Below are 11,987 nucleotides of genomic sequence, written 5' to 3'. Positions count from 1 at the left end.
GACACTGAAATACGGTACACAAATGTAGACTACAGTGTGGCAGATGGGTTAAAGATACGATCGCAATCTCTGCAGCTCAAATAGTCTCTTCCACACAGCATTCAAATCTGATAGCTGTAGACTTTGTAGTAGACAGAAGGGTCACCAAGACGTGACATGGCAGTATGTCCTTTGGGTTCCATATTATTTGGTGCCTGGCCTGAGAGGTTCTCCGATGGCTCATCCAAATCATGAGCAATAAGAGAGAGAGAGACAGACAGACAGACAGACAGACAGAAGAGGAGAGGAAAAGGAGTGAAACAACTGAGTCCCTGGTTCCTTCCTCGAGGATGTGTGATCAGCAGAGGTACCACTTTTTATGGTGGCGTTTTCTTGGTCGTATTACTCTTGTGCTTTATCAGTAAAGTTGGCGAACCTTGTGTATGGAGCCAGGCATTCTGCCAGTCTGTCTGTCCATCACACACACTCCTTCTCCGTCTCAACAAATCCTGAAACGTAGATCCCTGATCCCCCCACACACAGAATCGCCGGATGACCTAGGAAAGGATAAAAAAGAAAACTTAGTCTGAATTAGTGTAACAATGTTCCGTGTAATAGCACATACTCAGAATACAGAACACACACACAAACAGAACAAAAAGGACAAAAATAAAGCTTCTGTGTGAAAAACTATATGACCAGAGCACTGTGACAAGCTAGAGCAGTTATTCATACTTGGTCAAATCCATATTTCAGGTGCACCAGTTTTCTTTCTTTCAGTTTTCTTTGCTATCCCTAAAATGCTCTGCCAAAAACCTGAATTGCCCTCAAATGTATCAAATGTATGCATGACCATGAATGAGTTATGTAACAGACCATAATACAGAAACATACCAGCACACCCAAGTCCTAATCCATCGCAAAGGCAATCACAGTGTAGATAAATAATCAATATTACCACTGGGTCAGAGAAAACCACATGGCTTAAGAATTCCAAGGATCGCCTGTAAAAGAGTCACTGTGTAACACAGTGATAAGCTGTGCACTTTGAAGCAATATCTCTGGTTTAGTTTACATTTACAGCATTTGGCAGACGCCCTTATCCAAAGCGACGTACATAAGTGCTTAAATCTCTAGCATTGAATACATTAATGCTGGCTCACTAGGTTACATACTTAAGATACCATGAGTTTAAAACATTTGTTCAAAGTTACAATAAAAAAGTTTTTTTTTTTTTTTTTTTTTTTTAAATGCAAAAGATAGGGAAAGAAGTGCTAGTTGAAGTGTTTCCTGAATAAGTAGGTCTTCAACCGCTGCTTGAAAATAGCCAGTGACTCAGCTGTCCGGACCTCTAGGGGAAGTTCATTCCACCACCATGTTGCCAGAACAGAGAAGAGTCTTGTAGTATACTTGCTATATAGTATAGTTCCTCATCCCATCTGAAGACAATGTTGAAGAGGACAGAAATCTAATCCATAAAATAGTTTGAACCAACAATATTGATAGTACAGCAGAGTAACGGTGCATTCCAGAAGTCCAGGACACCTGTGGAGAGCTGGCACGCTCACACACACACACACAGTACACTCACAACACACACACAAAAAATACACTCACAACACACACAGACACAATCCAACCTAATCCATAATTAACACCTACTTGTTTGTATATTCCCATATTTTATACTACAGCCTCCGCAGAGCAGAAACAGGAAGTCTGTGCCCTGCTTACTGCACTGACTAGTTAAACACAACACCTTGTCAAGAAAACCACAGGGACGTTCAAGATCATGCACATCAATCAACAATCACAGGTTTGTAGACAACTAACTGTTTAAGTATTTAACCGAACTGGTAGATTTAATCCCATCTCATGAATAATCAACAGGGGTCCTTAGATCATTGACACCATACTGATGGAATATTCCATTTTTTTGCAATTCTAATGTGATCAATATTCCCCTGTGTGTAAAGTGTCACTGCAGAGGCACAAAGCGTCTTTAAAAGCCTTTACCCCTGTCAAGCCAGTGACATGCACGTATAACCTATATGTCAAATACAACATAAACATTGCTGGTGAATCAAAACTGCTTATCTGATCGACAGAATAATTTATGCAAAGAAGGCCATGCGATACTTCACAGTGTTGTTTTTTATTGAGAAGAAGATTCTCAGGGCTGAACTGGGAAAATACGTATGTAAACAGCACAGTCAGGGCTGGCTGGTCAGTGTGTTTACAGGAATGTAAAATCCTCCATCCTTACAGAGAAAGGGGAAGAATCAACTGACATATAACCTTGGGAAGGAACTTGATGAGGTTTATCCCTACTGTCACTATGCAGAAAGGTCAGGAGGACATATTGGCCTTATCATCATATATTTATGCCATGGAGATGAGCAGACTACATTATCCACAAACCTATTAATCCGGTTCAGAAACATACGGCAAAGGGCACAGCAATCAAGCAGCATCATTACTACAACATTAAGCAAAGGTTGCTCATATATTCCCCTATACATCCATCCATCAGTTTTCTTAAATCTTGTCTCCTGCATGTCAGTGACCTCAGCAGTCTTTAAAGCTGTGTACTCACATGCACCTCGATCGTTTTATCCATCTTTATTTATCTGAATATCTAAACACATTCTGTAACATGTACGCAGGATTACAGAGAGAGCATTAATGTGATTATTCTGCAGGTAAGAGTTTGGTTCTCACAAGAAAGTATCAGGTCGCTTGTAAACAGACTGTCCTGGAATCTGACTGTCCTCAGTTGCACTTCTGATGATATTTAATGACCATGCTAGCAGGCAGAGAAATAAAACCATTCAAGACTGGCACATTTCTACAGACTCACTCACTCACTCACTCGCAGTGGAAAAAAACAAATGAGATTTACTTTCCGTGTAGCCATAGATAAAGACTAGTAAGATTAGTAAGGTCTCTCTGCTTTCAGCTTAAACCCCTCTCCTTATGTTCCTGGCAAGCCTGGAGTCTGAAGAGCATTACAAGTTCACCTGAGAGCTCTTATTCTGTTTCGCTGTTCAGCAGGACAAACCTGGAAAGAGCCTAGCGTTCACACGGCAATCCAACCAATAGCAGTGCTTGGTCACGGAGTTCATATTAGTAAGTCTAGGACAGGATAAGTCTGATTATTACAGTGGAAGACAAAGTAGGGAAAGTATTTGCTGAAGATGGAGAGGATATATAAGTATACATGATAAACGTGGGGAAGAGAATACAGCGATATTTGTTGCAGAAAGCACAGGATTCTTCTTTTAAACTGCTAACAGTGAACACGCATAATTTCTTTTGATTATGTTCTACACATGAATCTAAGAGACATTTGCGATTAGGGATTGCATGTTGTGATGATGTCACAAACCACATCTTTAGAATATTGTGAAGTTTGTCTTATATGGCGTTGATTTCTAGGATTGCAAAATTCGCTAAATCGCGGAGACACTATCTGATGCCCTGTAAGTAAGCTGGAGGATCCCTGTGATCTGGCAGCATCGCTGTAAAGCTACACATATACACATAGATCAACTTGTATACATATACACATAGATCAACTTCCCCAGAACATTTTATTTCAGTGACAAGAAAACACATTTGCTGTCAAAAGCACAATGCTAGTTGCAGCAGCCACCGAAAAACATTATTAATATGATAAGCAGTATTAGCAATGCATTCATGGTGACTTTATAGTACAGTGACTTTTAACAGTAACGGTAGCAATGCCACTATCATTTTTATCTGCTAGAGCTTGGATGGATTTCTAACCATGGATGATTTTGGCAGTAACAGTATTTAATTTAATGGTACACTGAATGGTGCACTCACCTCTCAGCATGTACTACATAAACACCAAAAAAAAAAAACCAGCACACTATGTATGTATGAATTTAATTTTCCACACTGTACACTCATGCTTTTGAGCTTTTGTACCCTGTTTTCCACAGAGACATTATAATGCATTTGGCAGAGATGGACGTTTATTTGTGGTTATTTAAATATTGGAGGCTCAGTCCGAGTGCAGCTAAAGTTTCTAACGACATAAGGCATGATTCAGCAAGAAGCAAAAAGCTTCTGAGCATGTGGTCAAATTCTAGAAAGAGGCTCTGTCACAGCTACAAATAAATAAATAAAACCCAGGGGGAAAAAAAAAACTGAAAGAAGGGATTGATTGAATGAAGGCCGGAGTGAATCAGCAACGAAAGAGAAAACAGCAGCAGGAATGGAGGTACTGGAGCAAAAAAAAAAAAAAAAACTGCAGCTCAGTTGTCTTATTTAATTCCACTGACAAGAGCACAGTCATTGCATTACTAAGTTATTTTTAAAAGACAAGTATTAGTATTGCTACAGACCTTTAGCAAAAGGAACATTTATAACTGAACTAGAGAAATAATCATTCGTGTCAAAGAGATGCCAAGGTTAATGCTAGAAATCTTACAGAGCGTTTATAACAATTGATCAAATTAGTCATCGGTCACAACCTCAGCGTTTGGCCTTAAACTACATCCAACAAAAGTTTTCTGGTTTTGTCCAAGTAACTTGCCACTCTACAATATACCAGAGTTAATTCCAATACAAATGATCTTTATACAATCAGCAGAAAATAAATGAGATTTTAAGAGCACAGAGCTGCAGTTTCCTATCATCAGAAATGAAAGGTAAGAGAAGACCAGAGCGAGGTGAAGCTAAAGGAAGTGTCGGCTGTTAGAGCAGACTCACCCCGTCACTATACAGACACTATGGCCATGCCCAGGCTAGAGCGCAGCCCCTGCACCAAAGGGAGAGAAGTTGAGGTGCCCCCTCTGTAAGAGAGGAGAAAGTGAAGAAAGACACACAGGCTTCAGAAGACAAGAGTAAATAAAGCAGTTTAGAAACACTAACAGGCATTGAAACAACACATCTATGAAACATATGCTGTCAACCGGGTGATTAGAAATGCCATGGTTTTACAAAATTAAACCTGGAGTCTTGCTGTTCCTAGTGTACGGTGTGGTGAGTGAAGACGAGTGAAGATAATCATCCATTTAATCCAGCAAGGCATCAATCAAAACACAGACAAAAACTAACATGTTAGAGGAATTTGCAGTCAATTCCAATACTAAAATGTCTCTGCTGAGAGGGTCATCAAGTGCATGACTTTGCAACCTGTCGTAACAGATGACTCCTCAGGCAGCAAAAGATTCCTCAATTAGTCAAAGAGATGAGTGGAAACACTTTGTTCTTCCGACCGTTCTCTGTGCTCCCTGAACGAATTGTTTTCTGGCTGTAAGGAACAGCGTGTTCTTCTACCCATAACACGAGGCACCAGCCAGGAAGGGCATGTATTTATACACACACTACTATTTTATTTCTTTTTGCAGATCGATATTGAGCGGATGTGGTATACAAACAGAGACATGTGGCACAGTCTGGCTACTGAAATATGATGAATACATGTGCCAGTGCAAGGGAGAAGACGTCTGCATTAAAGGGCCATTTCCTGCTTCCGAGTGCCATAAGGACATTAAGGGCTCGCTTGTCCTTCTGGAGTCGACCTCTGTTGAGGTTAGAGTTGAGTAATGGAGAGGGCATATCTCTGTATCCATCTGGCTTTTATCCATTCAGGCACTATGAGAAATGAACAGCCTGCTGTAGGTACAGTAACGGTTCGGAACTTGTGTACTGGTTTTTATGTACTACTACTAGTATTATTATTAATAATAATAATTATTATTATTCTATTTGTACTGCAGTTCTGAAATATTCTGCCAGCTGAAAGTTTGGAAAATATCAACCTTAATACCATGAGTTTATTTGTTTTTCTAAATAGTCTGTTTGTGTGTACCTGGCACAGACCGCTGAGCTAAAAAGCAAGGATAAAGTTACCAGCTCTGAGCTTTAGTAGTAAAGGAATAAGCTTGTGCACCACTGCGTATGCAGCTTAGCAAGAGTGTCCGATTTCGGAGCACTAGTGTTTAGATCTCTTACCTGTAGTGGAGATTCTGTACCTGTGAATATTTAATTGGCCACTTGAATAATTAAAGCTTTATTTAAAGAGCAGGAGACGAGTGCATACATATGGCCTGTTTATTGTTTAAGATGACTTTAATGGCTATTTCTCTAGCTTTACTGCTCTGCTCACTTCCTGGTATCCAGGCAGTCATGTGACCGATGGCCATATCATGTGACAGAGCAAGGGGATTTGAGGATTGAATGGGAGCTGGTAACTGTAGAACCTGTGGCACCAAGTGTTCCTAGAAGCAGGAAGGGGTTAGATATCACTAGTCAAGCGCTCAATACACATCCTCATCAGCTTTGGCATGTAAAAAATAATGTGGAAGGTAGAAGACTTTAGCTTGTATAGACACACGGCTTAACAAAATTTCACCAAATTTAAGAAGGTGGACTGGTTCATTGTTCTCAGCTAGATAAGCACCCTCTCTTATTCTCTGTTAAGGCTCATATGCTGATGCCACTAAGCCTGAGAGGTAGAAGAAGAAAGAATATCGCCTCTCCGCTCAGGGAAACCACAGCAATTATGGCTAATGACAACTGCTCAGCTGACCTGTTACATTCAATGACAAGTGGCTCATGTGGGTTTACTATGCTTAAGTGCCAGAGAGACCAAGCTGACCTATATAGTATACATATTCATAAATCATTATAGGTTGGCAGATATTGAATAATGTGGTGGCCATGGGGGGTTGGGGAGGCATTATGTCCTATTCGAGAAACTGTTGGAAATTAAACCCTCTCTCACAATCGCACACAGAAGGATACAGACGTTCCAACTTGATTCTTAGTTTTTTAGTGTTTGAAATGTTTAGAGATTATGTATGAGACACCTATACAAGGCTCTCCGCATATACGGACAAAAGATTAAGATGCCATTGTGGCGTGTAGGCCTTTAGGCCATTTGAACTGTTTTGTACTGACAAAGGATAAAGGCTTAAACAAAGAGAAGAGGATTGCCAACAATCATAAATATCACCATGTAAAAATATCAGCTGTACTCCAGCTTCAAGGGTTAGCAGAATGGCTGTGTATAACAACAATCATGGCCCTTATCGCATTTCCGTATTTGTACAAGGCCTGAGTATTTCAATTGCATTACCCCAGTTTCTTTCTGCATAAGTGACAGCATACGGCATATCATAAATGTCATGGCTGAATATTTAAATCTCTTAGCCAGCAGACGGGAGCATTTCCTTGGGATGATTTAGGTGTTGATCTGACAATGCTGGCTATCAAGCACATGTGATTTATGACACCTGTCACCTCAGATGTGTCATGTAATCCCAGGTACCAGATGTTGAAGTATAGACTCCATATTGTACAGCATTGATAAAGATTTAGCAAGCACACATGGGATAACATGCAGTGATACAACATGACCATTGCAGATGGATGGGTTTACTATATATCTTATAGTAAATACAATCTAATTTATACTAGTAGAATAGAGGTTTTGTTTGTGTCATGTTAAATGGTAAAATGTTCATATATTAACAGAAGAAAAATCTAAATGATCATGCTGATATGATTTCAATATCTTTAAACATAATGCATATATTTTCTAATAAAGAAGACATTTTGCTTAATAAAACTGACAACATTTTTCTTTTCATTTAAAGAGCTATTGAATCCTCTCAGTTATAATATTCTTCACGTCAGGTCTGATGTTTTGCCTTCTTTTTTGGATTAATATCTTGCTACAGAATGCCATCCCATTGTACTTTTTGGACATCACTTTTAGTAAAAACAGATGCCAGCACACTATGTCTTATAACAAGTGGACTTTCTCAACAACTTATTTAGATTATCTGACATTTTATTGTTTCCTTTTTTTCCTTTTAAGAAAAATAAATGTCTGAGCCAGGTTGAAATGTCAATGAGGTGAAAACCTCTTGGCATGAAGCTTCATTAAAATTTAATACAATGCAGGCATTAGGCGTTTCCACACAAACACGCACACACACACACACTGACACAGTGAGAAGGAGAGCCGGGACACAGTGATAGCTTTGGCCTGAGGATCTGTGCCACTGGCTCTTCTCCATAGTACATGCAGTGATATCTTGGTAAACATAATCTACAGGTAACTTCCCCCTCAGCTCATTTGGCAAAGTGCTGGTCCTGGAAGGACAAGGAACTTTCAGCTTTCACTTTCATTAACCTTGATTACCTGTACCACCGGGAGACCCCTGCTACCCCACTGAGGTCGTCTGAGTTTACCTGTGTGTGGTGGCTGTCCATATGTCTGTGTAGCGTAGAGGCACTGGATGCAATTGACTTGTGGTGTCCATCATCATCTAATGTTCCTGGTGAGGCAGAAAGAAACATGCTGGCAATGATGTCAAAATACTGTATGTTAACCAGTCACACCAAACAGAGTAACTAGCCGTATCTGTAATTAGTGTAGGTGTTTGCAATTTCAAACTTAAGAATGATGAACTTGATTAAAAAAGGTCTCTGCAGCAAAGGCTAACTTCCAGTTGAGATCATACCACCAAAGAGCATCACTAAAGGTACAAAAGGACAAATGTGTAAGATGGACTGTGGGTTTGACAGAGGGCAAGATGAAGCGACTTCCCGGGTTGACTGATGGCTCATAGGGACACCTTATCAACTCCAGAGCCTTTCAGACTAATCATGGAGCCTCTCTATGATAGCTTCAGGATCAACCCACTTCATTTTCCTCATAGCTAGGGATCTCCCTCCTCCATGTGTCACGGTCAGCTGGGTCAAGGTTACGCTGGCTGATCATGTGGCTGCTTAAACATACCCATTAGAGCAAGGCCACTGTTCAAGGAATGGGTCTCATAATTACTGTGTTTATTTCCCTAAAGAATATGCATAATGTATCTTGGTGTCACATTTGTGATTTGTCTTTGGACCACATGAGACACTTTTTGTACACAGAGGACACTTAAGAGAGGGCAATAAAGCTTTCTCCACAATGAGATGCTCCGTGATCAGCAATTGCAGCAAATTAAAATACACATCCCTGTTGAGACACAGCTAGTTTCTGAAGATTACCATTGGAGATCTGGTTGCCGTTCTCCATGGGGGCGGGAATGGGGGAGTTGGGTGAGGATGTGCGGTGATTGGCGTTTTTGTCCTGAAGCTGCGGTGATGAAGTGGTAGGACCTTGCTCCTCTCTTCCTGGAAGGTTCATGTTGGAGTTGGAAAAACCTGAGGTAAGAAAAAAATCAATCAAGCACAACAAGTGATACATGATTTTCTGTGATTTATACTTCTGTATTTCCTTTAACACTCACACACACAGTGCAACTCTGAATTAACACAGTTCTCAATTAAAGAGTTACATATACGTCTTCGCACATGTCAACGGGTCAAAACACCGACATTTGGCCTCCATGTTGATGACATGGTGGAAGGAATGCAAACATCTGCCATGTCCAGCCCTGCAGGACACAAATCATAGCAGCTGCACTGCTCAGCCACAGGGGGAGTGATGGGAGCCCGGTGCTGACGCCAGGGCAGAAATCAGCGGAAGCAGCAGGAGAACTGTTAATCCATACGGCATGTAGGCCTGCTTAGATCTCACCGCCGCTGAGATGAATTTAGAACAGAGGGTCAGCTGCCCCTTCAACACACTGCCATCATTTCCATTACAGCATGCTTTCAGGCAGCTCTGATGACCTCAAATTCTGCAACCTAAACATGGTCTGGAGCTAACATGGAGGTCGCTATAATTTGAAATTTACAGAATTTAATTATGATTTTTTTTTTTAGCATCTTATAATATGCTAATACCATATACAGTACCTGATAAAGCTTAATTAAATGCTATTTCTATACAAGCAACTTCTCCTACACTTGTTTGACTCCATAATCAATGTCTTTATCTTTCTGGCTCTTCAAACACTAACATGTATGAAACATGACACCTCACAGGACACCCCTTTCACTCAAGATGACAGACAGGTCATCTCATTAATAAAGCAGGAGTTGAAACCTAGTCAACACAGAGACGCTTCCCAGCTCTGTGCTCAGCTTCTCCCTCTAGGTTTCACCAATGACAGAATGAACATGCTGACATGCCGCAAGATCATTCACACATCCACGATTGCTTGTATGATGTAATGTGATGTATAATACAAAATCATACTGGTGCATCTGTGCAAAGATATGTCTAGATCCATTGTGATCTGTCTTGTCTATCTTTAAGACAGGTGGATTGTTATTAGTGAATATAAAACCAAAGTATCAGACACAGATACTGTGTGTGAGGCTTTTGGACGAGACAATGACCATGGGACCATTTGATGACACGTGGATTTAAACAGCTTGGGGATGACGATGCATATGTCAGGACAATTAACACACACACAGGCACACACAGGCACATAGTCTAAGTAGTCATTTCCTCCTCACATACATTTCCTTAATGACTATATACGCACGCTTGTTCTCCAGGGAATCACATACTCTTTGCTATGGAATTACAGTACCTATGCACACACTAGAAGTCTTTGATATTTAATATTTTATGACTATATCATCTTCTGCTCATGTAGTATTGATGAGCCTAGTGATAATACCCCCATGCCCCCTTTAGCCTCCACTGTAAAGGGAGGTGGTGGCTTCTGAGCAAGGATTTTCACACTTTTGCTCTTTTATTACAGATGAACCCTCATACAGGAACGGTAAAGCAGTGAATGATAAAGTCGAGTTAGCTCAGGATCCTTTCAGTATACCATGAATAGAAAACATCTACACAACCCTGTTAAAAAAGCAGGATTTTGTGACATAAGAACATATACAATTAAGTGAAAAACAATCAGAAACCTTTAAGGAAAACATAGAGGAGGAAAAAAGATGCATAAGCACCATGATGTAATAACCCATAAAGCAACTTGATTTTATTTCACCACTCACTGTTTTTGGGTAAGAGTCTATCAGCAAATACTGACTTGGTAATATTTCACTCACTCACTCATCTTCTACCGCTTATCCGAACTACCTCGGGTCACGGGGAGCCTGTGCCTATCTCAGGCGTCATCGGGCATCAAGGCAGGATACACCCTGGACGGAGTGCCAACCCATCACAGGGCACACACACACTCTCATTCACTCATGCAATCACACACTACGGACAATTTTCCAGAGATGCCAATCAACCTACCATGCATGTCTTTGGACTGGGGGAGGAAACCGGAGTACCCGGAGGAAACCCCCGAGGCACGGGGAGAACATGCAAACTCCACACACACAAGGCGGAGGCGGGAATCGAACTCCCAACCCTGGAGGTGTGATGCGAACGTGCTAACCACTAAGCCACCGTGCCCCCCACTTGGTAATATTTGACCTCTCTTTTTTGTAAAAACATTCTATATCCATCAGATAGTAAGAACATCTCATGTGCTCAGCCTGCTTAAGGTCACCCCACAGATCTTTGGTTGGAATCAGGTCTGGGGCTTTGCAGATTCGGACCAACATATGAAATGTACGAGATAGGACTTGATTAAACAAATCCTTAATTTTTTTTCCAGCTCATGCTACCTGAGTGCCTTGTTTATCTCAACAGTTGTTGTTCCTTCTGTCTGTGGCAATTTAAAGTTATGAGCTCATTAATTTAAAAATGCATTCAATACTAATTCTTTAAGTAATGTGACATGCCCAGTGCACAGAGCAGAAATAATGGACTATTAAATCAATGTTTCATGAAAAGTGTGCAGGAATATGAGGGGGGTGTGTTCCTTTAAACACCTGACGAATAAATCACAGGGACAAATAAGGTTTATTCGTGGTTTTCTGTCATGATAGTATGATCATGGATGAGCCATTAGTTACACACCACTCAGATGAATGCTCAGTTTAACAGTCAGCCTCCATCCTGACTGGGTTTTTCTCCCAGTGCTCCACTTCATCACTCTAGCTCATTAGCGCACCTGTGTCTAATTAGGGCTAGACTTATATTCACATTGTGAAATCTTACCATTGTGTGCTTTGAAATGTCCAAGCTTCTTTACCTATTACTT

General features: G+C 40.7%; 1 protein-coding gene across 1 annotated transcript in view; it reads right to left on the bottom strand.

The window, feature by feature from the left end:
• Positions 1-396: 396 nt before the first annotated feature.
• The window catches only part of myo16 (myosin XVI), a 105,124-nt gene continuing 93,533 nt past the window's right edge, over positions 397-11,987 (bottom strand). The window contains exons 33-36 of the mRNA XM_060876247.1: positions 9,019-9,174; positions 8,215-8,300; positions 4,720-4,802; positions 397-536 (exon numbers count right to left, since the gene is read on the bottom strand). Of these exons, the coding sequence (XP_060732230.1) occupies positions 4,755-4,802; positions 8,215-8,300; positions 9,019-9,174 (290 nt within the window). The 3' untranslated portion in view covers positions 397-536; positions 4,720-4,754. The remainder of the gene's footprint in view (positions 537-4,719; positions 4,803-8,214; positions 8,301-9,018; positions 9,175-11,987) is intronic.

The sequence above is a fragment of the Tachysurus vachellii genome, chromosome 8 (assembly GCF_030014155.1).
Source record: "Tachysurus vachellii isolate PV-2020 chromosome 8, HZAU_Pvac_v1, whole genome shotgun sequence".
Lineage (NCBI taxonomy): Eukaryota > Metazoa > Chordata > Actinopteri > Siluriformes > Bagridae > Tachysurus > Tachysurus vachellii.
Note: the sequence above shows the minus strand (reverse complement) of the source record. Positions and strands in the feature narration are given on the sequence as shown.